This window comes from Tyto alba, unplaced genomic scaffold (genome assembly GCF_018691265.1).
Source record: "Tyto alba isolate M040663 unplaced genomic scaffold, T.alba_DEE_v4.0 Super-Scaffold_1, whole genome shotgun sequence".
Classification (NCBI taxonomy): Eukaryota; Metazoa; Chordata; class Aves; order Strigiformes; family Tytonidae; genus Tyto; species Tyto alba.
Genome location: NW_024881261.1, coordinates 16,380,127 through 16,407,986, shown reverse-complemented (window position 1 = coordinate 16,407,986; position 27,860 = coordinate 16,380,127). Strand labels below are relative to the sequence as shown.

The 27,860-nt window shown below is 48.6% G+C and overlaps 1 protein-coding gene across 3 annotated transcripts; it reads left to right on the top strand.

Annotated features, from left to right (window-relative positions):
• Nucleotides 1-887: 887 nt before the first annotated feature.
• Nucleotides 888-27,860, top strand: ARHGAP19 (Rho GTPase activating protein 19). Of its 3 annotated transcripts, none has more exons than XM_042791704.1 (12): nucleotides 888-949; nucleotides 13,963-14,228; nucleotides 18,593-18,673; nucleotides 19,021-19,230; nucleotides 19,817-20,043; nucleotides 20,562-20,648; nucleotides 21,584-21,649; nucleotides 22,379-22,567; nucleotides 23,297-23,395; nucleotides 23,990-24,082; nucleotides 24,575-24,643; nucleotides 25,107-27,860. In XM_042791704.1, the coding sequence occupies exons 1-12, from the start codon at nucleotides 906-908 to the stop codon at nucleotides 25,161-25,163; spliced, it is 1,488 nt and encodes a 495-aa protein (XP_042647638.1). In that variant the 5' UTR covers nucleotides 888-905; the 3' UTR covers nucleotides 25,164-27,860. The 3 variants fall into 3 exon arrangements, with proteins under 3 accessions (XP_042647638.1, XP_042647646.1, XP_032850926.2); XM_032995035.2 differs by lacking the exon at nucleotides 888-949 and adding an exon at nucleotides 11,061-11,134; XM_042791712.1 differs by lacking the exon at nucleotides 13,963-14,228 and having other exon boundaries at nucleotides 894-949.

Here is a 27,860-nt window from a genome sequence, read left to right as displayed (position 1 = left end):
CTACACGCAAAGGAGAGAAAAAAAAAAAAAAAAGACATAAAACTGCTTTTCCAGTGTCTCTGTTCCTCTATTTTCTCCTTGATGGTAAGCAAAGAGAAAAAAACTACTCAAACTGAGATGTGAGTTGGGGTTTATGGTGTAACTTGTGCTGCTTGGGGCACTTCGCATGGTCTGTGTGGGCTCAGGCAGAAGACCCTGCTGAGTCGGCTACACATAAGCTACATTTTAAAAGCTCCCTTGCAATGAAATGGTTGGAACTTACAATTTGCTGCTGAATACTAAGGCTTGGGGTGTTAACATGTACACAAGACGCTGAGATCCCAACTCCCATGTGTCCGGCCTGGCGCTGCGCACAGGCCTGTGGCTCACATGCGTGTGACCGCAGGGTCCCTCAGCAGTGCCCTTCTCCTCCCTCAGCGCTTCCCGGGTCGGTAAGAAGGGGTTGCAGGTGAAGAGCGGCACCGCCACCCCGTTTTCCTCCGTGCCTGCTCTGCACGGCCTCCTATCGCGAGGGATGCCCAAGCACAGGCAAAATGGCCCATGGCACCTTCTTGCCCCCTTCGTCCCCCACAGCGGGAGCGTGCCGGCCAGGCTCAGCACGCTGCTGGCTCCCGGGCTGTCGCCGCAGCTGAGGGCCCGGGCCGCTCCCTCCGGGGCCCTCAGGCCGCGCCGAGCCCGCCGCCGGCCTACAACTCCCAGCATGCCGCGCGCGGACACTGTTGTTTCCCCCCCCCCCCCCCCCCCCCTCCGGCCATCGCGTGTGCGGATCGGCCGTTGCCCGTTCGAACCGGCCAATGGCGACGGAGGGGTGCCGGCTGCAGCCAATGGCGATGCGCGCCCCCGGCGGGGCGGGGCCCGGGGAGGGGCGCGGCGGGCCAATGGGGAGGCGGAGCGGCAGGTATGAGATGGCGGCGGGAGCACCGGCGCCCTCCGGGCGGCGCGGCGGCAGGTAGGACGGGGGGTCCCCCAGGGTCTTCGGGGGTCGGCACCCCCTCCCCGGGGCGCCCTCGCCGCGTTACGGGTCGCTGCCCGGCCCGACCCTGCCCGCTGCGGGCACCCCGCACCCGTCCGCAGCGCGCTGCCCGCCCTCGGCCCGCCCATTGCGGCGCTTCCCCTGCCAGCCGGGCTCTCGCCGTTCCCGCTGCGGCGGGGCAGCCGCTCCCCCCGGCCGGCGGTTCCCGAACCCCTGGCAGGCATCTCGCTGCCCGCCGGTGCTCGGCCGTGCCGCCGGGTACCCCCCGCTCGCCCCGCGGCGCACACGCACACACGACGACACTGGGGGGGGCATCTCCGTGTGGTTTTGCCGCACCTCAGTGCCGCCGTTCCCGTGTCCCCGTGGGTTCGGCGGCCGGGGAACGCTCCCCGCAGTGTCCCTGTGCTGCATTGCGGGGGAAGCGCCGCCTGCTCCTCGGGCGAGGGGGAGAGATCCTGCTCTAAACCACCCGCCCTCGGGCAGGGCGGCCGTCCCACAGGGAAGCGCGTCCCTGCACCCCGGTTAGCAAAGATAAGCGCCCGCCTGCCCGTCCTGCAGCCGCCCGCTGCCCGCCCGGCTGCGAGCCTGGCTCCTTTCTCCTGAAGCCTCAAAGTGAGACCTAATGGCGAGCGCTTGGCAGTTGCAGGGTTTGGTAGGGTGATGGCACTATATAGGCTGGCTTTGCGTCCAGCCTTCTTTCTCCTTTGCGTTGTCCGCTCTACATGCGTTATTCTCGCTTTCTAAATATGCGTACAACGTCAGCTTCTTGTAATTCACCTTCAGCACATACTTTTATATGCATAACCATTCTGTGACCACTGCCAATAAAATAGTGGAGACTGTATGAGCACCTCCTTGAAACAGTGTTGTCAGATGACTGCTAAAAGGCTGTAATATCTCTTTCTTTTTTTCCACATGTATGGTCTGGAGCTGCAAACTAAGTATCCTTTGAGTGCTAATTCTTGCAGACTTGCAAAACAAATACACTTGAGGGCTGATGCCTCATATCCAGCCTGATTCGCATGGTGCCGTCCTGTGCTCTGCTGAGTGGGACCCAGCCTGATGGCACTTGCTGTGCTTATCTGGGGGCCCTGCTGTGGTGCCTGGGTTGGGGCAGAGCATTGCTCTGGAAGGAGAGATGAAGAGACGGTGGTCAGTGTGGCATGTTTGAGCAGGGGAGTGCCTGAACTGCTGGACCTGGTGAAGGGATGAGTATGCCCTGTGCTGCTGATACTTACAACATTCTTTTGGACAAAGCTTTTAAATGTGGCCTGGATCAGTCCAAATTACTGAATTTATTTGTTATATGCTGACACTTGTCCCTAGGATGTAATCCTTCGACTCTTTACCCCTCACCCCTGCAAGTGATTGCATTAGAGCAAAGCCTTGAAGTACAAGTTTTACTCCAAAGCTTTCTGTCATTCACAGGCAGCACTAGCAAATTGATCTCTTTCTCTGCAGGTCTATCACCACAAAGACCACAAAGATTGCCTTTTTTTTTTTTTTAGTGTACTCTGTGACCATGCTTTTGCCCCCATTTCCTCTCAGCTGGAGAGAAGTGCAAGTTAGCTAGTAAAGCTTGCATGTTGTGCGTGTGGTCTTACAGTATGCTGACTTGAAGATTGGAAATGAAAGCTGATTGTCTTAACCTCCATAGCAAATGTTACTGAACACGACAAAGGATGATTTGTTTGGGTCTCTCTTCTGTTTGTGGTCTCTCTAACCTCTGCCTGAATTTTCATAACTGTGAATGATGAGTGCAGTGTGCCTGGGCGCTGAATTTCAAAAGAGAAACATCTGTCTGTTTAATGAATGCATTTAATGTTTGATTCAAGCAGTGCCTGAAAACTCTGCCAGGCACTCAGTGTTCATGTCGGCCATTTGATATGGCAGGGGTGGGATGCGTGGAAGGGAAAAAGCCATGGGCCTGGAAGGCAGGTTGTGCTGGAAAAAGGCATAAGGCATCTTGCTAAAATGACTTGATAGAGTGTCACTGCACAACTGGACATCAAGAGCTCACATTGTAAACAGGCAATGAAAGGCATAACAATTGCCATCTATGTTTTATTGCAAATAGGAAAATGTTCACTGTAAACATGACTTAATGAACAAAAGTCAAAGTGACTTGCTGGGGGTCATGCAGAAAAAATAGGTGATTTCAGAGTTAAAGCCAAGTCTAAACACATGGCTGCTTTTCTCTGAAGATAGCCTGGAGCAGGGGACAATCTTATTAAAACAATTTCTTTTCCACAACCCTCACTAAAATCTTTGAGACCTATACTTGCATTTAACCCCCTACTCAGTCCAAGCCCCGTCAGGCGCACATCCAGACCCGAGCTCCAGGCTGTGTTTCATTTGCAGTATTTTGGTATGTTTGCACGTAACAGCCTGTCCTGTTCTCATCCAGGGCCTGGGATGGGCTTGGACAACAGGATCCTTGTTCTGCTACACTTCAGTTTATTGTCTGTTTGCATGAAGGGGGAGCACTGCTTGCCCACATAGCCCAAATCAGCATCTGGGTCTCCTTGCCAGCCTAGTCACTGCCTTCTTGCTGTGTGCACATTTATGTGCATATGAAAATGTCATCGGGCTTCGTTAATGCTCCTTTAAAGGTGCCTGGGCACTGAGTTCAGCCTGAAACTGAAGCGCTGAGTGCTGGACGCTGCTGGGAAATCAAATTCCTTGTCCTAAAGGTCAACAGCCTTCTGTGTGTGTTGGTTTAGTAAGTGGCACGAACAGATGGAAAGGAGACAGGGCAGCATGGAAATGTTGGCTAATATCTGATGGTTGCACTGAAGTCAAGTTCCTCTTGGAAATAGTGAGTGTCCCTCTGAATGCTGGGTTAGGCTCCTGGTCACAGCTGAGACTTTGTATTTTTCACTTGTTTCAGAGTCAGCTCTTTCTGTAGGATCTAATTTTCACTTGTTCTTTATCTGGGGGCAAGAGCAGGGAGCCGAAGCCCTTTCCTTGGCCTGTGCTCTGTTGGGTTCAGGCATGGACCTGCTGTGCTGCTTTTGTGCAGGCTCTCACCAAACCTGTGGTCCTGGGGACTGACACTGCATTCCTGTGGTCCTGAGCCCCAGGGGTCTCGGAGCCAGCATGTGTAGAGAAATGGGAGGAACTGTGGCCCCGTGGTGTGATAAATTTGGTTGACTCTTTGTTTCAGAGCTTTACAGGTCTGATGTGTTTCTGGCCTCCCATCCCAGTAATGCATTATATTTAATGTTGTGTCTGACGAGCACTGGGCCCTTTTCCTTTGAGGTGCAATAGCCTCACTCTCTGGCTCTTGGCCTTTCTCACCTCTATGCTAGGTAATTGCAATTAAGCTATCTAGAGTTTCCTCATGTTTTTTTTTTTCAGAAACTGTAGATAATAGGGAATGTGATAAGCTGCTTAAATAATTGCCTGCCAGCTGCCTTATGAGAACTTTTAATGTATTTGCTTTTGGCCTATAAAGCTCTAACAATTTGGAGTTTAGCCAAAACATCATTTCTTCTCCAGTGGTAATGCGTTAGCTCTGATTTTCAGAGGCAGGAAGTTCTCGGGGGAGCTGGCATTAGTTTCCCTTTTGTTTTTCTGGAGCTCAGACTCAAGGTTGAAACGTAGTTTTATGGTTTGGGAGTTCCATGTGGGCATTCCTACATCCCTGCTCACGAGCTGTCATATAGCAGGAGACAAGCATGCCACGGCTGGCCGTGCCTTAGAGATTGGGAAGCCTTTTAGGGAACATCCTTCACAAGCTCTCAGGGGTGCTTGCAGCTCTCCTCTCATGGACGTGCCACTCGGCATCCACCTAAGCAGCACCTGGAGCAGCACATAAATATATTACTGCTCCCTGGGCTCTGCAGAGAAACTGGGTGAATCCAGAGATAATCTGTCAGTCTGGATGGGAAGAGAAACAGTTTCTGATCAGTATGGGAAGGTTGTATAAAGTGACAGTATAGTTTATTGTCATATGAATTCTGGCACCTGTGTACAATGTTCCAGTTTTTGAAATCCTAGCCTGTCCAAATCCTCTGCCCAATAACTAGGCCCCCATTCTGCTCAGTTTGGTGAGTTATTCGGCTGCTTTGTGCACCTCCATCTCTCTTGCACTGCATGCTGCGCTGCTCTGCGGCTGGCCCTGCCTGTTTATCTGTGTGCCCCGGCAGCCCTGACCAGATGTCACCAGCTTATTTAAATGCTGGCATGAGTCCAGATGTGCCTCATTGCAATTCCAGCTTGTGAGAGTTTACACATCTGGAACATGGGATGTGGCCTATGACATACTCAGTGGTGTCTGCAGAGGATTGCTGATGAGAAGGGATATTTGATGTGCTCTCATCCTTTGCAAACTCCACCATGATACGAAACACAGATGCAAGCATGCAGCTTGTCCATTGCACCTTCAGAGTGAAGGAGCGTTGTGGAATTACAAAAGTGTAACGAACAAAATCAAGAGCTGTGACTTCCCAAGTACATTTGTTCTCAGTATTTGCCAGGCTGTGACCATAAAATCTTGCCCAACAGTACTGTTGGTATCTGGCAGTGGGTCCTGACCCAGGCCTTGGTATCCCCGCAGTCCAGAAAAAATAACAGCAGTCAGGCAAACCTGTGAGTTCTACAGCATGCTATACTCAAATTGTGATCCTTTGCTCAAGTGCTGACAGTTGGTGAGATTAAATTCCCAAATGTGTTCTGGGTGCCAGTTGGTGCTACCAATTTTGGGTGATTATCATCCTGTTGGAGGAAAACATCCTTCTTTCCTTGCTGGGTTGCTCTGAGTGCCCAGACTAGTTGCTACAATAGCTTGTTAATTTTGCTGTGCTGTTTTTGTGCGATTGCTTGATTTTTCATGTCAGGAGTAAACCTGATTGTTGTGAGGATCCTCTTGATAGATGGTAATTCTGCTCTGACCTGGACACTGGATTGGAGCTACTGGACTGAGAAGCATCTACATGGTGTATCTTTGCTAGCCTCTGGACTGCATTTTTCCTTGCCTCTGAAGGTTCCCTAGAGCTCCTCAAGTGTAAGGGTGACAATCAGCGGTGCATGCAGCAATTTCTGAGTGCTAGAGACCAAGGAGGTAAAGGCAGGAAGGAGCCATGCCTCTTATTGACTTCCAGGATACTCTAAATGGGAAAGTAAATAAGTTAAAGACATTTTAAAAGAGGGAGAGTAAGGGAATGCTATCATTGTTGACAACTGGAAAGTACCCGTCAGCATACTTTGAGGATACAGCAGACACCTTTGGACCTTGCAGTCTACCCAGCTAAGGACCAAACAGGCAAAAGTGGGAAGAAACTTCCTATCTGTGATATAAATTAAGTTGAAGAGCAGTCAGTTGGTGAGAGTCCATGGACATATGTTCAGTAAAGAATTTTAGGTTACACAAGGAAGCTGTTAGGGTCCATGGGAAGAGGAGATGTCCTTGCAGTTTGTTAGACTCATAGTCAAAGTTCACGATGGGTAATTCTGCAGTGCATGGGGAGAAAAGGCTCAAAATCTCTGTCCTAAACATGGGACACAGCATTCAGTTCAGGTCAGATACCACCTAGCCCCACAGGGTGCCTCAGATCCATGGTACATTCTTCACAAAGCAAATGTCTTAAATTCATAAATAAAGCAAAAAAATATACATTGTTTTGTCACATTTATAACTATATGACTGGGCCAGGGAAAATGCATCAATACAGTTTCTATACAGACTAGCTCCAGGCTATGGTGACCTTCTCCCGAAGGAGGCAGCATGCCTGCCTGGCATGTTCTGGGTGGTGGGAAGTGTCTGCAGGGCTTCCTCAGGCTGCAACCCTCCCACCCTGCTACGGGGGTCCGGATGCGGCCACACAGTGCCCTGTGGTGCTGCCAGGCTCCTCTGGCTACCCGACGCTGCCAGCCTCGTCTCTGCCACTCCAGCAGCTCCTCGCCAGCGCCTGGAGCTCAGCTCTTGCCTCCTCAGCGCTGTGTCCCAGCCGTCCCTGCCTGATAGCTTTCAAACCAGCTCCTTTGTGCTCAGTCCCATGTCGCCTCTTGCACAGAAGCTGGATTTCTTCTAAATGTCTGCAGTATGACCTGATTATTTTTCCTGTCCTTCCTCGCCCTCCTTTTTAATAGTGTCTACAGAAAAGCTGGCAGAGTTCAGCTATATCAGTCATGCTGACTGATAGTGCTGCCTCTTCTCTTGGGATTCCTCCCCTTTTCTGTCCCTCCAGCACTCATTTCAGATTTAGCTATCAGCCCTCTAAAGACAGGGTATTGCCTTTGTTCTGTGTTTGTACAGCACGGAGCACAGTGGAGTCCCCAGCTGTGACCGAGGTTCCCAATGCCACAGTGATAAAAGTGAATAGATCAGTAACGAGAAGAGGCAGCTGCTACCATCTAAAAAGACTCAGTTTTGGTGCTGGTTTCCGTGAAATCAGGTTTGGATCTAAAGCTCCTCTTCTATTGCTGCTACCAGTAGGGGTTTATATTAAAATAAAGACACAAACTTTAGACTATGTTGAAAGTCATGAAAATCGGAGCACCATTGCTACTTAATGCTGTTAGACTGTGTTACTCTGATGTTAAGGCAGACATATGAGCTTGCAGATCTTTAATGTAAAATTACTGGGTTTTTGGCGGTAGCTGTTCCATTTTTTACAGTCTTGGGTAGGAGGCTGAGCAGTCACACAGTATGGCATCATCCAGAGCTGTGGTGGTGCTGCTGGGAAAGCAGCTTGGTGAGGAGCACCACAGTGAGCACGCGGTTCCTCTCTAAGATGCCTTTTAGTTCTTCTCCTCCTTCTAGCACTAGAAGGCATCTGAATACTCTGATGTTGTGGTGATGGCTGATTGAAGTACTGCTTTGTTGACTTTAAAATATCCCAGTGGCTGTTATTAAAGATATCACAAAAGAATTCACTGAGGTCAAACTTGAAGAAATTTGCATTTCAGCATGAAATTTCTGATCTTTCACATGTATCAAGCTGTCTTGCTACTGCAGTTTTCTCTGATACTGGTAAAATGTTGTATTTTCAGTTTCTTCCAAAGCATACTTTCCCCCCTGCCCCCAACCCTTTTATCTTATCAGATAGGTCCGTCTCCAGGTTCACATCACAGATGTGTAGTTGATGTTGCTGAGGTCTGCTTTGAGTCCTTTACTGAAACAGAATTTGAATTTACAGATTATAACAGTGACTTGGATATCCAATTTATCCAATGTCCAAAAGAAGACCAGGTGTTATGTTAGTTCCCAGGTTGTCCAGCACAGGCTGCCATCACATAATAGCAGCTTTACTCCCCAGCTCCTTGCTGTTTAAATTGTGTATTACCTGGTTCCCATAGCCAAAAGGCTGAATCACTCCATGTTAGCTGTTTAAATGTGAAGAAAGCAAAGCAAAAACTAAAAAGTCAGCGTTATCTAGTATGACTTACTTGTATTAAGTCTAGAGACAGTAGGCAAAGATCGGCATCCACTGTGCTATACGCTGTGTACTCATCACAAAAGGACTATGCCCCTAAAGACCTTATGAGTATAACCCTAGGCAAAAATTGCTGTGTGTTTTTATTGACATTTTTCAGAGGCAAATCAGACATCCTGTGAAGAGTTACTGTGCCAAATCCAAGGCCTGAATGTGATCTTTGTTATGCTATCTTACAAGAACGTCAGTCTGAAGTGCAGTCCTCAGAGCAACCTTAACTGGGAAGTCACTTCCAATGTCTCAGTAGTCCTTTGCTATTAGACTTCTTTTAAATACGTTTTTTAAAATCTAGGAAATAATTTGTCTTCTAGTCCCTTTGTACTTAAAATGATTCCACGTAATTCTACTATAGTTCTTTCATCTCTTTGCAAAATCTGGGATGGCTCCTATCTGGCTCTGGAAATACTGTCTTCAGACATCCTCATTAATTGATTCCTTACTCTGGCACAACATAGGAAACGATGCTACTTCTCTCTCCCTGGGGAAATATGAGCCTGTGTGCATCTGTCCCATCTCCCTTTGTGTTTAGCCAGGCAAAGAATTGCTCATGTTTTGTGTTCTGTAGTACTGCCAGCTTATCACCCTGCTTCTCAGTATTTGGTAGCAGCCTGGCTCTTTCTCATAGTCTAAAGATTTTGTTATTACAGAGGGAGATTTTCTTCCATTATCTGCCTTATTTTCAAAAACTCTTTAATCCTTTTACTTCTGTATGGTAAAACTCATCTACCGTGGTGTGTCTGAACTGTTAGCTCCTTAGTAGCAACATACCAAGTGTGCAAAATGGCATCAGAGATGGATTTTGACCACTGAATTAGGCACATTGGGCTCTTCTGAAATCTGCAGCTTCCAGTTTTTCCATTTTCCCAGCTAGACAAACACAGCTAATGCCTTGCCCCAAAGGTACCTCTTCCTTTTTCTTTCTTGGCTTATTTGTGTTCTCCTTATGCTCCATTTCATGCGGCTTGAACCTCTTTTTGCCTTCACACAGGTGGAGTTAGAACAGTATAAAAGCTGTAAAAACCACTAAAACAGTTAGCCACCATCTATTTGAATGCAAGCTTGCTGGCATATGAGATAATCTGTCTGCTTGCACAGCTCTTGCACCACAGGTTCACTCATCAGGTTTTGCCAGTTAAAGTCTCATTTCTGTCTTAGTTTCCAAGGCATTTCCCTGGCCTGGATCTAGTTACCTTAGGGATTAATTGATCCATCATGATTTTGACCTCCTGCACCATCCACTCCCCATGAAATGATGTGGCTGTCATGCCTGAAGCAAGAACGTTGTGTGTGACAGACAGCTTTCTTTGTGACTTGGCTGGGATCACAGGCTTCGCTTCTAAAAGATACTAGAATGGCAAGAATCTCAGCACAATATAGGGCCCGCTTGTTGGGGTTTTTTGTTGTTTTTTTTTTTAATCTGCTGTCTTAATCACAACCCTATTAGTACAAGGTTTTATTATTCATTGGGATTGGATTTTATTCATGGGATTGGAGAGGAAGCTATTTATTTCTTTATCATCTTTTGATGAGTTTTAAAGCAATCTGAGATCACAGCATATAGAAAATACGTCTCTGTAATTGCAAGCAAAGCAAAAAACAAAACAAAACAACAAAAAAAAACCCAAACGACAAACAAACAAACAAACAAAACCCAGTAAACTCCCTGAATATATGTTTGTCTCCCCTTTGATGCTGTTATATAAACTGTGAGTGTAGGTATAGTGCATCCATCTTCCTTTTTTAACATGAAAACAGCAGATGGGGCACATGGCTTTTTCTGAAGGTTATAGTGTGTGCAGCAGTGAGGATTGGCAGGGTTATTGTGTGTAAAGCCAGTGGGGGCTTTATCTTTGCTCAGAAATAGGGGTTTGCTTTACATTTCCATTTTGATTAGCAATAATGATACAAAGGCAAATTTTCTGTGTGAGGAAGAGCTGCTAATAAAGTGACCTTTCAAAATTAAGTAGCTCATTGAAGTGCCATACCACAAGTATACAAGGCTGGTCCCAGCTGCGGCAGGCAGGGAACCTGGACAGGAATCTAGAGAAATGTGGAACGGGAAGCCTGAAGTGGATGAACAGCACATGGTGGCACAGAAACCGTAGCAAAGAGCAATGGCCAGGTGCTGTTGCCAGCTCTGGAGAGGCTGATCTACGTGCTTTGTCTTTGAAATAATCTGGAAGTGTGAAAGGCAGAGGCAGAGTGTTTATAGCAAAGTTTCTGGGCATGGGGTTGTGCAGTTAGGGGACTTGGCTATTGTCCTGCCAGTGCTGTAAGATCAGTTGTGCCTGGATGCTGTTGGGAATGTGTTTGCATGGCTTTACTCATGGTAAATGCAGGGTAGATTTGGAGCTATTTTGTGGATTCCTCTTGGATACAGGTGGGGAGAGCATTTAATACCTCGCTGGTCCTAATTCAAAACCCTGGTTTCTATGTAGGAATTATTTGCTGTTAAACTCCAACTACGCAGCCTTTGGCAAGAGACATGAATCAATTTGTCCAGCTTTTCTTTTCTGTTTTGTCTCTGTGTGAAGGCTGATGCCCAGTGTGTGCCAAGGGGGCCTTTCAGACCCAATAATGCGCCCTTGTGTCTCATAGCATGTGTGGAATTTGCATAGGCTGTGCTGGGACAGGCAGGTTTCTTTTGTTGCTGGAAACAAGGAGCAAGTTCTTTTCCCTGTCTCTGCTTCCTAATGCCTCTCCAACAGCTCTCAGCACTCATGTAAGAAATTTACTTTTTTAATATTTATTTTTATATTAAATGTTGTTAAACTTTGTGTGACTTGTAGCGCTGGCTGTACAGAGGAGTCATGTCAGTCAGTTCTAGTTGACAAAATTGTTTAATTTTCGTTCTCTGAATCTAGATATCTAATTGTCAGAGGGAGCAGATAATCTGTGATGCTTGGTATAACTGCTGCAAAGTATTTGCATATCTTCTCTGTGGGGAAACAAAACTGCTAGTGAGTGAATAACAGTGCACGGATCATTGCAGGCAGGGTCACTGGGCCTATACACTTGCTATTAACCCTTCTCAGGATCTGTATTGCCACAGAATGAGTTGTCATGGGTTTCAGGCAAAGGGCTTGCTCCACATTATGGGCAGAACTGGCACTTATTTGTGCATTGTAGCCCTGTGCAATGAAATGCGAATATGATCAGATCGATTGACAGTTGCTTTTTGGCAGCTGATTCCGAATTGTTGCATTTTGGTTGTGATTTATTGTAGATAACAAACTGCTGAAAAACAGGCTGGGAGGTGCTCAAAAAAATATGGCCACCATTTGGATTCAGCAGCATGCTTGCTAGGCCACTCTAAGCCATACAGCTGGGAGCCTTTAAGAGCTTTCTAAAATTTTAGATGACCTGGCAGACTGCCTTGCAGTCTGCCTTGCAGACCTTCCTCCTCTCCATCCTCTTGAAGGAGTCTTTGACATCTGTGGAGAGCAGTGGCAAGGGGAGAGGGTTTTGTATGGATTCTCACAATGCAAATATTGCTGAGAGCCTAGTTTCATCTGATTTCAGCAAGTATCTTTCTCCTTGTGGAGCCCGAGTCCCAGCTTTTATTCCATTATTCTGATCGTGCGTCCTGGAAATCACACCAGGATGATCTTCCAGGTCAAAGATGTACAGCAGTAGCTCAGATAACTGTTGGGTTCACAGATACTGCGTGGAGGTAGGATGGAGTTCAGGTGCCTTGCCAGTATGTGCTTTGATCTCCCCTTCATTAGCTACTGTCAACTTACATCAGTACAATAAGTTGCTGAGATCTCTGAACTTGTAGCTGAAGTGCTCTGTTGCTCGAACCAATGGATGTAGGATCCAGTGGGTTGCAAAAGCTTTTGGTGGCAGGCGTGCTGAGCCATGAGCACAGATGCCCAGCGTGGTCCGAACGTGGTGACATGGCCTCTACCCCTCAGCAGAGAGGAGAGGAAGGTCAGGGTGCTCCAGCCTTCTGCGGGAAGGCTTGCTTTGGAGGGAAAGCTCTTTGGTGGCCTTGGGGGTGACTGGCAGAGCATGTGCTTCCCCCCGGGTGCCACACCACACCTCGGGGACACGATCCCTGGTGCATGGGCACAGCATTTCTGTTACCTCGGCACTTGACAGCTGCTGTTGGAAAATGGTGTTCAGTGAGAGCTCACAGCTGAGGAGTGATGCTGAAACAGTAGAAAGGCAAGTATTCTATAAGAGCCCAAGAATGATTAAAGGATTGGGGAATGTCACGAAGTGAAAGCATGTAGTGTGTGCAAGCTGGGTGGGTAGGCAGCCTCCACCCAGAGCCCTGGACAAACTGGCACACCAACTCCCAGCAACAGGCCAGCGCTTTACAGCCAAGTATGACATTGAGGCAGTAGCTTGTGACTGGAGAATAATGACACTAATCCTCACATTTAAGTAAAAGAGGTACAGGAGAAGCAAGCTAGGTGACTCTAGCCTGTGGGCTTGACTTCAGAAGCATGCAAATGTTTGAAACAGTGGTGGGAAGATGGTAATGGAAGACCTAGAGATAGACGGAAATTGGGATAACTTTCAGTGTTAGCATTAAGAGTGCTGATTAACCTGAGCTACCTCTTTGATAACTCTTTATTTTGATTTTAGACATGGTAAATGTATCTTACCTAGCCTCTGGTAGCACTAAGTATCTGTTCTAGATAACCCTTAGCAGAGCGGTGTCTCAGGTGCATCCCTTTTCCCATGCCACATGAAAAGCTATGAAATGGAGATAGTAGGTGTCAGTAGAGAATAGGGATGTTGGATAAAGGACACCCTGGAGAAAAGACAAGAACTGGATGAGCCAAAAAGAATGTACTGGGAGAAAGGTTACTAGGGGTTCCTCAAGGACTGAACTTGCATGGCTCGTGCTAATACTGATGAGTTCATGCTTGCTCCAGACTTGGAGTGCATAGCTGAGTAGTTACCATAGCTGGCAGAGAGCAGTAACTAAGGAGTTGGCAGCTTGTCACCTGGGAGCATTTGACCACAGCCCTACTGAAAGGCTAGGCCAGCGTTATTGCACGTTTATGATCTTAAAAACAAAGTCCCAGTGCATGTGAAGTATCTGTTGATAGGAAGATAGGGGTGATGTCATGGAAATGGGAACTGATAAGTTGGGCATGAAAAAATTTAGATTGGGATTTAGACTTTCAGGCCACTGGAAGTGAATTTCTGGGGAGGAAAGGAGACAGAACCAAACTTATTTATGACTGAGGGTGGTAAGTTAATGTAAAATAATGGGTGTCATACCCGTCTGAGCTGGTAGGATGTAGATAAAGTGAAAGTTTTAGTTGGGTGTTGCCATCTGTTGCATCTGTTACCATCATGCTATGGAGTGCTCATCTTGGGCTGTGTTGTACAAACAGGCCAGAAATGTTTTTGCTCTAAAGGGAAATGTAACTGCACTGGGCTGAATGCTCACCAAAGACAGACAGTGCTGTTGGTGTAGACTGGTAGCTCCTGTGTCAGCAGATGTCTCCTTCAGGGCAGACCAGCTGGCTATAAAAAGCAAGCAATGAGGAGTTACTGTATTTTTTTGTCTCCTTCACTTTTTTCCAGTGATGCCATCTGCAATTTTGTCATTTGCAATGACTCCTCCCTCCGCAGCCAGCCGATCATCTTCAATCCTGACTTCTTTGTGGAAAAGCTGCGCCATGAAAAACCAGAGGTGTTCACAGAGCTCGTTGTCAGCAACATTACCAGGCTCATTGACTTGCCGGGAGCAGAGCTGGCGCAGCTAATGGGAGAGGAGGACCCAAAACTGCCTGGGGCAAACAGCACAGCCTCTGGATTTTTCCGTTCTCTGATGTCTCTGAAGCGCAAGGGTGCGTATGGCATGATGTCTGGTGCCCACATTTAAGGTGATGCTGACTGTCATCATCTGCTACATGTAGTTTACAAAACTTTCAGTGTAGGCCTGTTGTTTTGAGCTTGTGTTGAATGCTTAATACTATAGGTTTCTAATATCTAGGAATGGCACCTCTAGAAAGAAGCAAAACAGAGGCCAGGAGCTTCATCCTGGGAATGCCCTGCCAGTTCTAGAGTACCCTTCTTCTGGGGATTATTGCTGTGGTTTATGTCAGGTTGGCCTTGGTGGGTCAGCTGCTCGCTGTGCTCAGTGCAGCACACACCACAGAGATACAGCTTTGCTCCCTGAGTGTTTCTGGGCCGGCTCTGTGGGTAGCGCTGAGCTGGCCTGAACAAGCTGCAGGTTCTTCCAGTACACACCAGGGTACTCATTTCTCTGCTTGTTTGCGTCCATGGTAGTCCATGCTCTCTTTTCCTTAGCTCATTAGCTTTCCTCATAAGTGACGGAATATCAGTAAAGGCTGAGAGCATTAGGTTCCATGAAGAACAATAATGCCCACGTTTTCCAGGTCACTGACTTCACTCAGGGCCCCCTGTCTCCTCCAGTTGCTGTCCCAGCTCTCTGGAAGGTCTTGTTTGTTCAGCTGAGAAATCTGTAAGCATCTCCCACCCAAATGTCAGTGCTGCTCTGTTGCACATCCCAATCCAGTGAGTCAGTGACAAAGCTCTGTAGACTGACTCTGCTCAAGCCCAGATTCAAACCTGGGAGATGACATATTTCTGTCTTTCTCGGAGACAAGCATTCAGATGGAGTTTTCTTCTGGTAAGCTGACTGTTCTCATCTTCTCTTTCAAGTTCAGCTTTCTTGGTTATGAAACATTAGCCCCAGGCCCCTTCTCAGAAGCCTGAGATTTGCTTTTGAGCACAACTGTGTTCAGTTCCTCTCCTCTTCACTGGCTGGCATTTACCACTCCGTTTTGTTGTAACTAAAAGGGTGTTCTTGGTGCGTGTGTGTGCGTGCGCCTCCTCCTACTGCTGCCCACACTCAAGGGAAGCCTGGTTCTCCTGATAAATTCAGTTAAACCTTCTCACTCGTCTAGACAGAAACTGCCTCCATCTGGGTACCTCTCACATCCCTTGTCAGCTCTGGTTTCCTAGCTAGACTGGCTGTCTGCTGGCAGAGAAGCTGTGGGTAGCTGCCTTCAGATGTTGGCAGCCTGAGGTTGAGCACTTCTAATTAGTCTTCCTCTTCCTTTGAGCAATTCTGCTATTGTGAGTACCTTTGAGAAGGGAGTTATCGCTATGTCCAAATATGGCTTTTTTTTTTGGCTTTAACCTTCATATAGTTTCTCTAAGTGTTTCTGATTCTATCAAACCTATTCCTCCATTGTGTTTCATAAGGACAAACTCTGCAGCCCCACTGTTCAGGCTGAATTTTCTGGTGCTGGCTTCAGCCCTCCACTCCTGGCTCATGCAGTAGGAGCCCTGGTAGATACGCACCCTGGGCTGGGCAGCACTGCAGGGGAAAATCAAGTAGTGCAAATAAAGTCCTTTAGCATCTTTAGGCCAGAATTAGTCACTTACCATGACTTACCTGCTGCTCCATGATGACAGGTCTTCTGCTGCCCCCAAACTGCAGTTAGACTGTGCTAATACCTGTTATTGCTCCTGCCTCTGTTCCAGGAGAGTAGCAGGACACCTTAAATTCAGACACTTGACACTTGCCAAACAGAAGTGAGTGAGTAACCAAGTTGAAAGTGTTTTCTTAGCGTGTATGGAAACTTCTGTGTTCTTGTCAAAACCTCCTAGCAGGGGCGTGTGATCCTTCTTTAGCTCATTTTTTGAAATTATCTGTATTCTGCTGGAGCACTGCTCTTATCAGACCTGATGTCTCCCACTAACTCTCTTCCTCAAGAGCTCCGCCTTCCCCCATTCAGACGTCTCCATGGCCATGTGTCTCACTACAGCTACAGCTAGCAGATGTTTCCAAGTCTGCTGGCTGCACTCCCAGGCTGCAATGGCAGCGTCTCCCTGCATTCACAGGCACTGTCTGTGAACTCCTTGTCCAAACTCTGAGAAAAAGTTTGTGCCTACAGAGAAAATCAGTTTCATGTACTGTGTGTTTCATCTTTGAGCCATCATTTGTTTTCCTTCGTGTTATAGACCAGCTAGAACAAACAGGTTTTATTTCTTCAAAGCCAGAGGCCAAGGACCATAGAGCTCAGAGCTGATCAAACTGCAAATACTTACAACTTCTTTGAGCATCAGGAATCTCAATCTCATGCTGCTTCTTAGTTTCAGAAGCAATCGTACAATAACATCTAAGCCTCCGTAACTCAGCATCCATTTTCCAGACACGTCTTTCAAGTTTCTTTGAGAATTAAATCTCATTCAGATATCAACTTCTGACTTCAAAAGTAAATCGAATTTGTCAAGCCCTGCATGTCTCAAGAAGATGTATTTTCCTCTTCTCTTCCTGGCCACTATTGATTCTATCTGTTGAATGTCTAATGAGTTTAGTTTTCTTCGAGGACAAGAATCTTTTGCCAACCATTCTTTCCCTTTGCATTCAAGCCTTTTCAGATCTTACATGTGGATCAAGAGCTCACATTGCCCTCCCTTCTCCTGCAAGACTGAAGCATGCGCTGTATCAGAGGGAGGTCAGAAAGTTCTTCATTTAATAGGAAGCTGGAGTTCCTGGTGGCTTACCATGTGTTTCAGAAGTCCTGGAAGAAAGTGAAACATTCTTCAGGTGGAATAAATTTAGTTGCACAAGAAGGCTGCTAGAGAAGTGCATAGGGTTAACCAGGTCTTTCCCACATGCTGTGAGCATCAACACCATAGAACAGTAAGATCTGTATATAGTACAACAGACCAAAAGCTAATAAAATCAAAATGTGCTATGAGGGGAAAATAAAAAGCAAGAGAAAGCTTTTGGGGGAGATAACTTTTATCAGACCAGTCAATGCACTGCCTGGATTGCTGGACTATCAGCTGAAACAATAAGGAGGGAAATCTTTAGCCACAGAAAGCTGGGGTGCAAATGCCCAGCTTGCCCTCAGAAGTGGCCCATGCTCCTGGAAGTCTGGTCATGGAGAAGGGAGGAATATTATTTTCTTAAATCTGTTGGCTCTTTGAAGCCTAAGTGCAAGGGCAGGATAAACCAGCTCTGTATGTGGTTCCAGTTCTCAGTCACAGTCTTCATGTTGTGGTAAGGTCTATCCATCATCCTCCCTCTAGCTGCAGTCAAAACCTACATGTGTCTGAGAGAAGCGGTGCACAGGGCTCTGGTTGTTGCCAGTGAAGCCACTGGGAGTTGCCTTAGCTTTCTGAGGGACAGAGCATGCGGGCTGTGTGTATCTGATGGAAAAAGACATTCACCAGCAAAACTGCTGTAAGTACTGTCCTGCTGGATAGCCACTCTCTTACTTGGGAAGTCTATCCCTGGACAAGAGCAGTCTTCTGCATTGGTTTAACAAGTACCTATCAGTCAAATGGGCTTCTCATCTAATGTTTCCTCCCATGCAAGGATCTCATTCCTTTAAGCTCAGTTGCTTCTGTCTTCATTTGGAGCTGTAGCCCGTTTTATTTACTGGAGTTCTGCAGCTGGCAGCCCGTGCCCGATCCGTAAGAGCCCCATGAGATGAAAGCAAACTCCAGGAGTGAGTGGAGCTCTCAGTGCTCCTTATGGAGAAGGGCCCAGCTCATTGCTTCGCTACTCCTTTTTTTAATAGTTCTTTGTTGTTCAGCCTTTGTACTTTACTGTACTTAGCTGACGTGGAATCAGGGAATTCCAGGGATTACCTGTCCCTGAAAGGAAGGCCAGTGCTGGCCGATCCGATCACGTCTGCTCACCCCAGTAATGCTTGTTCCCCTCTCCCATAGTCTCATAGCCACATGTTTTCTTTCTGCTCTACTCCATATCAAGCCACAATGAGGAATAATCTGGACTTTCCTTCTCAGGTGTGGAGTGTTCCAATGTGGCAGGCACCTGGGCAGTCCAGACTGTCACATCTGTCCTTCCCATTTTGTTGTTTCTATAAGGTCCAGGCTTGCAGATGATATGCCCTTTAAAAATGAAACATCTGTTCTGGTGTTTTCTTTTCAAGAGCTAGAGAATGTTTGCTTTAGCTGATAAAAACTGTAATTAAGCTAAGGTAAGAAGCCAGATGATTAAGCCCTTGTAAGTGCAGCATGGTGAGATGAAGTGACATATTTGGGAGTGCTTGTGATTTCTTACGTTTGTGGGGGTCCTTGTGACCTTCACCCTTAGTGTTTTGGGGCACTGGTCTTGGCATGCTGGGATCCTGTTCTTTGGGGACCACTCATGTTTGGCTGTTGGGTTCTGAGCTGCCTGAACACTTTATCTCCTGTTCTGCAGAGAAAGGGGTGGTGTTTGGCTCACCGCTGACAGAAGAAGGCATTGCACAGGTTTCCCAGCTAATCGAGTATCTGCACAAAAGTAAGTGACGCTGTCTTGCTGTCTTCCTGTCCCAAGGGCTATCTGTCTGTCTGGACCATCTTGGGTCTCTGGTGCAGAGAGATTGAAAAGCTCTGAGCTCTCCAGCAGCAGGAGTTTGGGGCTGTACATAGGCAACTGTTCCCCAGAATTGCCTAGCAGATACGTTAATCTCTTTCCCTCTGAGAGTGGACTTTTTCTGATGGGAGCCAGCTTGAAGTCGTGTATGTGAAAGCAGTTCACTGAGGTTTGCTATCAGGCTCTGGAAAGGGGAGGGAACTGCTTTAGTAAGAAGATGGGAATCAGCCTCTGATTAATCAGTGGCCTTTTTTCTCCCCTTTGCTGAGCAGATCTAAGAGCAGAAGGCCTGTTTCGGGTGCCAGGCAACAGTATCAGGCAACAGATCCTAAAGGATGCTCTGAACAGTGGTACAGATATTGACCTGGACTCTGGGGAGTTTCATTCCAACGATGTGGCCACCCTGCTTAAGATGTTCCTGGGTGAATTACCAGAACCACTGCTGACACACAAGCACTTCCATGCCCACCTCAAAATTGCAGGTGAGTGAGCAGCAAGAGGCAGTGATGAGCAAAGGGAATGGAACTAGCCTCCTAGAAAGCTGGTAGTGCTACAGAGCTGCACACTAGGCTGTGCAAGTGTAATCCTTAAAGCCAGGGTAAGAAGGCATCTTCCTGCCATCTCAGACTAATGGTGGAAAGATTGGAGTTGAAAATCCTAAAGAATCAGACTAAGTCTCTCTAGCCCTGTCTGTCTCTCCAGCAATAGATAGATACCTGCAGGAGTAGAGCCTGCACTGGTAACCTGGGTGTCAATCTGTTTTAAGTCAGGGAGTCTCCTGAGCAAGGTGTGGTTTCTATGTACTTAATAACTGTTATTGAACTACCTTATGTGAACTTCCTCCACCCTACCTTCAACACGTTACAACTTTTGGCAACTGTGTTGTCCTGTGGAAGGAGTACACATCAGGTAGGGAGCTTGGGAGCTGTGGGGAGAGAGATGGAGGGCCAAAAACTGTGCAGGAGTTTGGAGGAGATCATATAAAGAGAGAGGGGTAACCAGTTGCAATAAGCCTGCTGTTAGGGAAGGTAATGTATGTCCTTCACATTCTGCCTTGTAATTTGGCAGACTTGACGCTGTTTGATGAGAAGGGGAATAAAACCAGCACTCCAGACAAAGAGCGCCAAATTGAAGCCCTCCAGCTGCTGTTTTTGATCCTTCCCGCGCCCAACCGCAGTCTGCTCAAACTGCTGCTGGACTTGCTCTACCAGACCGCCAAGAAGCAGGACAAGAACAAGATGTCTGCCCACAATCTTGCCCTCATGTTTGCACCCCACATCCTGTGGCCCAGAAATGTGAGCAATGCCTCAGTATCTGTGGGTAGGATATTGCAAGGTAGAAAGCAGAGGCTTGGCAGGCCTACCAGGGCAAAACCAAGATGGGAAGATTTAAGTATTGATACAGTGATGTGAGGGTTGGAGGCTGGGATGGTGAGGTAGAGCTTCCTGGAAGGACTCAGTCCAGACCTGCCGTAGGTCTCGTTTGCAACTGATGCTTCGTTTTTTTCAGTAAAATTGAAAGCACACCACAGTCCTGCTTCTTTTAAGAATGGCAACTCCAGACAAACCTTGCAGATCTCTCTGCAAGGTTTCTTGGGCTGCTGGTGAAGTGTTTGGCCCCAGAGTTGTCTAGTTCTCCTCCTCTCAGAGCAGCTTTGGTTCTGTAAGCTCTGCTTGTTGGTGTGCTGCCTACCTCAGAGCAGGTCTCCTGCTGAGGCACTCTGTGTGTCTATGTCCCAGAGACAGCAAGGGCAGCAGAGACCCTTCTTCCTCTGCTTCTAACTGCTGCGCCTTTGTCTGTGCCCTCTCGCAAGGTGACAGCAAATGACCTTCAGGAGAATATCACGAAGCTGAACAACGGAGTGACCTTCATGATCAAACACTCTCAGAAGCTCTTCAAGGTAAGTGTGCTTTGGGCTTTTGCTCTCCCTGGGCTTTCAGCAGGAGACTGAAGGCTGCCTTGTCCAGACATATCCCATGCGTCACGTGTATATTCTGGGTGCTCTCTTCCGCAGTAGAAAGAGAATTTCTACAAGAAGCTGTTCCTTTAGTGACTAGGGAGGAGGTCTTTGCTGGGCAGGCAGCCCAGGAGGTGGCTTGGTGCCCGGGCAGGTCAGGAGCAGGGTGCAGTGTAACACCACCCTCTGCTGGAGACCCCACATCTGCTGCCCAGCTCGGAAACTGGCTCCTGGGGACAGGTACTAGCCAGGCTCCCCACGGGTCTGGCAGCATGAAGAAGCTGAAGGAGCTTCTCCTGAATGAGTGCTGTCAAGAGCCGAATACCTAATACAGCAGGTCATTTTCTTGTGAACTTCTCTGCAAGTGGTAGTCAACCCGCTGCTGTTACTGGCACAGCCTGCAGTCTCCAGCCTGTCTAGCTCAGAGCAGGGTGCTGTGGTAGGAGTGTGGGGCTTTCTGCAGGTTGCTCCGAGAAAGTGTTTCTGCAACACGCAGTCTGTTGACTTCTCAAGACCTTCCTGGTCACTGTAGGAATCTGCTCTCTGCAAAGAGTCCTCCCGTAGAAAGTTCCCCTTCTGCCCGCTTTGTCAGGTCCCTGTTTGGCCAGCTCAGAGCTGGGAGAATTGCTTGGAAAAAGTTCCTGTGGAACCCTGTTCTTACTCTGTGTTCCACTTGTGCCGGTTGCCTGCATCAAATGGAAACTGAACAGGGACTGCACTGGGGACATGAAATCCTATTCCTTTGTCTGCCATAAACGGCAGAGTCTGGAAGTGGCTTGTGTGGTATGGTTGAAGAGCAGCTCTTGCTGGAGCCACTCTTGCCCCAGGGCCAAACATACTAAACATACATTTGGTCTTTTCTCTGCTTATCATCACAGGCCCCAGCATATATCCGGGAGTGTGCCAGGCTGCACTATCTGGGATCCAGAGCCCACACATCAAAGGTAAGGCCAGCAAATGCAGCGCCTGTCCTCCATGAAAGAGCAGAGGCTGTGATACTATGAAAGGATCCTTGTGAGTGAAGGAAGCTGAAAACAAACCAAGTCATGAAAGAGGATCTGTCAGAGAGCAGGAGTGAGGGAACCATATGGTGTAGTAACGCAGACGGCCGCATTAGGGAAATTGGGCAGAGTTGAAGCATCTGTTAATCAAAAGCACAGGGAAAGCTACCAGTCCCTGTTTAGAAGCAAACCTGTTCCCCGTGCCCAGTACATGCAGCACCTGCTCCTTCGTGGGGTTGCACCTTCCAAACAGATGCTCCTGCAGCTGTGGCCAGGCTGCTTTGGAAGAGGGGCTGGGATAAAGGCTACTTGCTGCCACTGGGACAAGATTTGTCTGAGTCTTGCCAGCAAATGCTTTCCTGTCTTATATAGCTGCAGAAGAGGGAAGATGCATTGCAAAGAGCTGTGCTGACCCTTCTCAAGCCTGGAAGGGCTTCTGCAGCTGGCATCCGGGAGGGGAGGGAAGAAGCAATGGGATCACCTTTGTGTTGCTGTCACCTCTTCCTGGCACAGAGCCTGCTGGTGCAGTGCTGCTGCAGAGGGGTAGGGAAAACACAGCCCTGTGCGTTCACTGGGGTTGAGGCAGCTCACGAGACTCTTCCCAGCCTGGCTCAGATGGGTGGCTCATTTGGATTAAAGCATGGCAAGCAACTGCTGTCTCCACTTTCCCAGGACGACCTGGATTTGCTGACGTCTCCTGGCTCCAAGGAGCTGCAGCCCCTCAAGTCTCAGAAGCGAAGCCGGCTGGACACTTGCCATCAGGAGGAGACCCAGCAGCGCACGGAGGAGGCACTGAAGGAGCTCTTCCGCCACGTCCACAATATGCCCGACTCTGCAAAGAAGAAGAAGCTTATCCGGCAGGTAGTGTGGGGAGGAAAGATATCCTTGGGGTGTGCTTGTCAGCACAATCCTAGGCACAGGGGTAAAGGCAGGGCCTTCTTGAGAGCTGCTCCTAATCCTGGGCAGGCTGGGGAGAGTGGGCTTTGGGCTGTGTAAGAGGCAGAGCTGTAAGAAGGCAGGGGAGGAGGCCACCTGTCCTGCGTGTGGAGCTTGCTGCACCAAGCTGTCCTTTGAGCTCTCTCTTTTCCAAGCCAGGGACTTGCCAACCAGCAGTTCCCCAGTCCTGATCATGACCTTGTTCAGCTTCCACCCTCAGAAAGAGAAAAGTCTTGTCCCCTCTTGCCTGCGTGGTGTGGACAAACTGGCTTCCTTTTGGTCCTGTGAGCATTCCCAGCCAACTTACTGCTCCAGAGAGACTGGTCAATATGGTCAGCACCAGTCCTGGCTGCCAGCCTCCAGCTGCTGCCCAACTCCCTTTCTGCTCCAACACCTGCTGCTTTTGGCTAATCTGGTAGCCAGCACAAAGCAGCCTCACACCCAAGTTCCCTGTAATCCTGGGTGGGAGATGTGGCCGCCTTCTGCTTTCTTCTCTCTGCAGCTCTGAGCTGCTCCTCCATTTTGGGGTGCGGAAGAGACAAACTCAGTTTTAGGTAGACAGCAGCAGGTAGAGCAGCACACAGCAGCAACGGACTGGTTGGTGTAACTGTAACAGTTATTGTGCTAACATACTGCCCTCATGTTTCCTCTTAGTTTAATAAGCATCCTACACCTCTAACACCTGGCTCTGATGTACCCGCATCTCCAGCACCACGACGCACCCGCTCACGCTCCTTCAGTGGCCTCATTAAGGTAAAGGCAGCCTATGACCCACGCTCTCTGCTGTGAGTTTCTGATGTTGCTCTCTGCTTCTGCCTTGCTCTGGCTTGAATGAGGCCCTCAAAGGGTAGGGACTATTCAAAGTAATGGCTGCCAAAGAACACAGATCCACTGGGGACAGAAAAGGCAGCACAGTGACCACAAGCCTTGTTAGTATAAAGCGTAATTATCTATGAAATGCATGGCTGTAGGATCTGTGCACCTTTCTGAAGCATCGGTTGCTTCCCGAGATCAGATAAGGACTGACAGGGAGCTGGTTGTATAGTCCAGCTTGTTAGCACAGGTGTTAGCACACTGTAGGCTGCCCCACAGCAGCACATACCTGCTACTGACTGGCTAGGCTCCTGGCCAGCCCTCAGGTCAGCTCCCAAACCCTTTGCAATCAGTCAGGCTCAGCCTAGTGGCATGGTATTTCAGGTAGATCTGCTTTGCAATCTTTGTCCCAGCTTGGCTTCCTTTTTTCTTTCCCAGCATCCAACTGCTTACCAGCAATGCATCCTGCTCCTTGCCTTTCTCTTTCACTTTGCACTCTAAGCACTAGCCAACAGCCCTCTCTTCTTACGGCAGAGGAAAGTTTTGGGAACGCCGGTTATCCTGGAGAGGAAGAGCAGGGATACCACACCGGAGCCTGAGCGAATCAGCAAAGAGAATGTCCACCTGGTAAGGGCTGCTCCCAGCACCACTGAAGCTGCTGGTGGGGGAGCGTGTGAGAGGAGTTTGAGTGCAGCTTGGGCACTCATTTCAGCGGTCCGTGAGGGGCTGCTTGCTGTTCCCTGCCCAAGAGAAGGCTTCCAAGTTTCTTCTGTATGATCAAATAAGGTCTTAGGAAACTGCTGTGAGGAAAGCAGAGCAGACAGCAAGGGAAGCATCAGCACAGGGGTGGCAGTTCTGGACCTTCACCCTAGTCTTGTCCCTCTGACTGTGTTCCTTCCCTGGGGCATTGGCTTGTGCCTCCTTCCCTCACTCCCATCCTCCTCCACAAGTTGTACAGAGCCTGCTGCCGGTGGGTAGTAGGGTTGTCCCATGGGTCAGAAAAACCAAGAGTGGATTTGGATGGTAGCTGCTCTCCGGTGGTACAGGCTGCTCTCAGGGAAGGCTGTGGATGCCATTCCATTGCCTAGCTCTCTACTCCTATTCCCCTCTCTTGTCCAGTTACAGAAATGTGGATCTCCAGCTCACATGTCCCAGGTGAAGCTGAAACCTTTGGAGGGCCGGAAAGAGGTGAGACATACATTCCCAATGCTCCTTGTGGGGAACCTGGCCTGCCAGGCTGTGACACCTGCAGAGGTGATGGCATGCACGCAAGGCTCTGTGGCAGCGGTGGTTCCCTGGCTCGTAGCAGTCTGCTGCATGCCGAGCTGCAGGCAGCTGCTGTGCTGGAGGCTGGGCCTTGAAGGGTTTCACCCACACAGGTGTGTACAGCCCTTCTACCTTTGAGCTGGCAGGCTGGTTGTCACAGGAATCAGAGGGTAGTGCTACCAGCCTGTCAGGGTGGCAGTGGGACAAGAGTTTGGTGCAGTCCAAGACAGACTGCTGTGTTTGTCCCTGTCTGCTCACTGCCTCTTGTCTAGTGCTCTCCTTTGGTAAAAGGGGGGAAGTCCTTGCAGGGGGAGGACAGCACGTCAGCCTTTCCTTCCATGGCATTCTGTCTCAAGCATTCAACTGATCTAATTCTCTGCTCCAGGAATCCTGTAGACGCATACGAGCCCACCTGCTTTCCAAGGATTCATCATCCCTCTGAATCGCCTCACACCAACGCCTGGGTGGGGAATGCCCAGCCTCGCAAGCTGTGAATAATGTGCTGCACTGAGCGGGGAGTGCCGCAGGCTCACAGCAACCCTCACCAACGTGGCAGTGCTCTTGAAACTGGACCTTTGCAAAGGCTGCAGGGACTTGTTTCTTTCTGTATATAAATTATATTTCATTCTACTATGGGGCAAACCACTATCTAACCAAAACTTATGCAGCATGTCTGATTTGCTGGCTCTGGGAAGAACTGGAGTGCTTGCTTACAAGGAGAGCCCTGTGCATTGCAGAGCCCTGTGTGTACTCCCAGCTTTCTCTACAGTGTTGCTTGGCTGTATTTTTTTGCTTTTCTGCTCTGAGTTTTTAAGACATTGCCTTGGTTTTGCTTCTTCCCCTCTGTTAGCAGTGAGAATGATGGACTACAACCTTTACCACACCCTGACAGCTAACTTTAACCCCAGGCCTCCTCTGGAGCCATGCCCTCCTCTGCTTCCTCTGGGCTCCGTTTTGCCCTGCTGTCTCCAAAGCGCTGGAGTGCACAAACGGTACAGAGCACAGGATGGGTCTGGGAGAAGGGGAGAGGCTCTAGGTGCCACCATTTCAAGTGGGGCCAGGGGAAAACAACTTCCCCCATAAACTCATCCCTTTGTTTCAGCATGAGCTAGAGGCCGACCTTGCTCACTGCCTTCACATTTTCATGGCACAGCTCTGCCTGGTGAGCAGTGTCTCTGCTTTCTGTTCACTCGGGGAGACTAAGCTGAGTGGAGGAGGAGGCTGGCAAAGGCTGTCTGAGGCAGGACAGCCCAGCCTTTGGAAGCTGGGGTGGCTGGAGCAGGCAGAGTTGTGGCTGTGTGTGCAGCACTGGAGCAGCACGAGTGGTGAGAGACCACTGACCATTTGTGATCTGCTGCAAATGGTGGCGAAGGCTTTGGCTTAAGATATCTCGATGGCTAGTCAGGCAACTGGCTGATTAGCCATTAAACTGGAGGAAAGGGCTGGAGCTGGGTTCAGCTCTCTGTCTTGAGCTGCAGAAATGAGATGAAACCATTTAGGTACAGGATAAACCCCCATCACAGCTGGTCAGTGTCAGCTGCCTTGTTAAGCTAAAGTGCTCCAATAAGCCAATCTTGCCAAGTACCTGTCTGCAAGCGCTCTGGGCTGGGAAACACACAGGGTCACTACTGTGAAATAAAGATTTAATCAGCTGGGGAACAGTCTAAACACTTCTCATCCCTTCTTGGCGAAGCAAATAATCTCTGGAATCCAATTATAATTGTCTTCTAATCTTTAAGAACCAGCAGCCGGCAGGAGTTAGAGTTCTGCCCTTGACAGCTTTCTGAGACGACTGGTGGCAGGAGGTGTGAATATCTGGATATGAGGCAGGGAGTTCAATCCAACTGGCTAGAGCTGTCAAAACAGGGCATCGAAGCCCTGTGCAGCTTAGCTGGAATTTGTCACTTTTTTTCACTGTGATTTTTTTGTTTTTGATATACAAAGCTATGTGCCTCATGCTGCTCTGTCCAAAGGGATGTTCCTGGTACTTTATCGGGGCTGCCTGTCCCCAGTCTGACCCCAAATTGGAGGAGCTGCCTTGAAAATGTAGGGAGTAGTGGAACTGTAGATGAGTTGGGAGTTGCTGGTGTTAGGAGCCTCTGTTGCAGCAAAGAAAGAGCTCTGGTTCTTCAGGGACTGAGCAGGCGAGGATGCTGTGAGAAAGGGCAGAGGCTGTTTGCTGTGGTAGGAGTATGTGCTTTTTGGATGTGTCTGTAATCATTCCCTCTGGAGGCTGAAGCTGTCTTTGTGCTCTTCTCTGAAGGGCACCACATGTTTTGCTGACTTCACTTCTACCCTGCCCCTGCAGTCCGCTGTTAGCGGAGACCTGGGGATCTTGGCTGTGCCTCTGAACAGGGATGAGGCAGAGCCAAAGGTCAAGTGGCAGAGCAGGGCGGTTTGGGTCTGGTCCTGCTATCTCTGCTCTTACTTGCATTGGGGCGGTAGCTGGGTGAAGCATTTGTTCACTCCATTCCTCTTCTCCCCATTGCCCCTAGCTTATTTGGGCATATATCTTTGTATGGGTGTCTGCTTGGCTAGGCAATCTTGTTCCTAAGACTAAATAAGCTGCTCCGGTATAGATGAGAGGAATGTAACTCTTATCTCCTCTGTCCCCTCCTTACTGATGGCTCTAGCTCAGGGACTCCGTCTGGCTTCTGGCACAGCTGAGATTTGCTTAGCTCTAAAAAAATTTTTGGTGGGGCTTCAGCCTGGCCTTCTGCATGTCTCAGATGCCTTTGCTGCCAAAGAGGTGGGTGCAGTCTCCAGACAGGGCAGTCCCAGGAGGGGTTTGGTGCCCTGGGCTTTAGCCCATGGTGCTGTGTCCTCCCTATGCTGAGGGTGGTGGTGGCTAACAGATTTGGCCTCTAGGACCCTTGGATATTGCAGTCCCACTGTGTTCACACTGTCTCACAAGCATGGGGGATTTTGTCATGCTTAGATGTGTCTCATTTGTCTGCCCTGTGCAATGACTCACAAGGATGCTTCCTCCCAGAGCAGCCACTAACTGTTCCCAGAGTCCATCATTTCCAAAGTATTTTTAATCTTTGTCCTTATTTATATATGCTATGTATGTACTGTTTCAGACTGTTGCCTTTGTGTGTTCATGTGAAAACCCCATATTAAATGCTTTTATTTTTAA

Bases quoted from the DNA above. Each gene is read 5' to 3' on its own strand.
- ARHGAP19 (XM_042791704.1), top strand. From the start codon at position 906: ATGGCGGCGGGAGCACCGGCGCCCTCCGGGCGGCGCGGCGGCAG. The intron at 22,568-23,296 runs GTAGTGTGGGGA...GTTTCCTCTTAG, and splicing joins AGAAGAAGCTTATCCGGCAG to TTTAATAAGCATCCTACACC. The intron at 24,644-25,106 runs GTGAGACATACA...TCTCTGCTCCAG, and splicing joins CTTTGGAGGGCCGGAAAGAG to GAATCCTGTAGACGCATACG.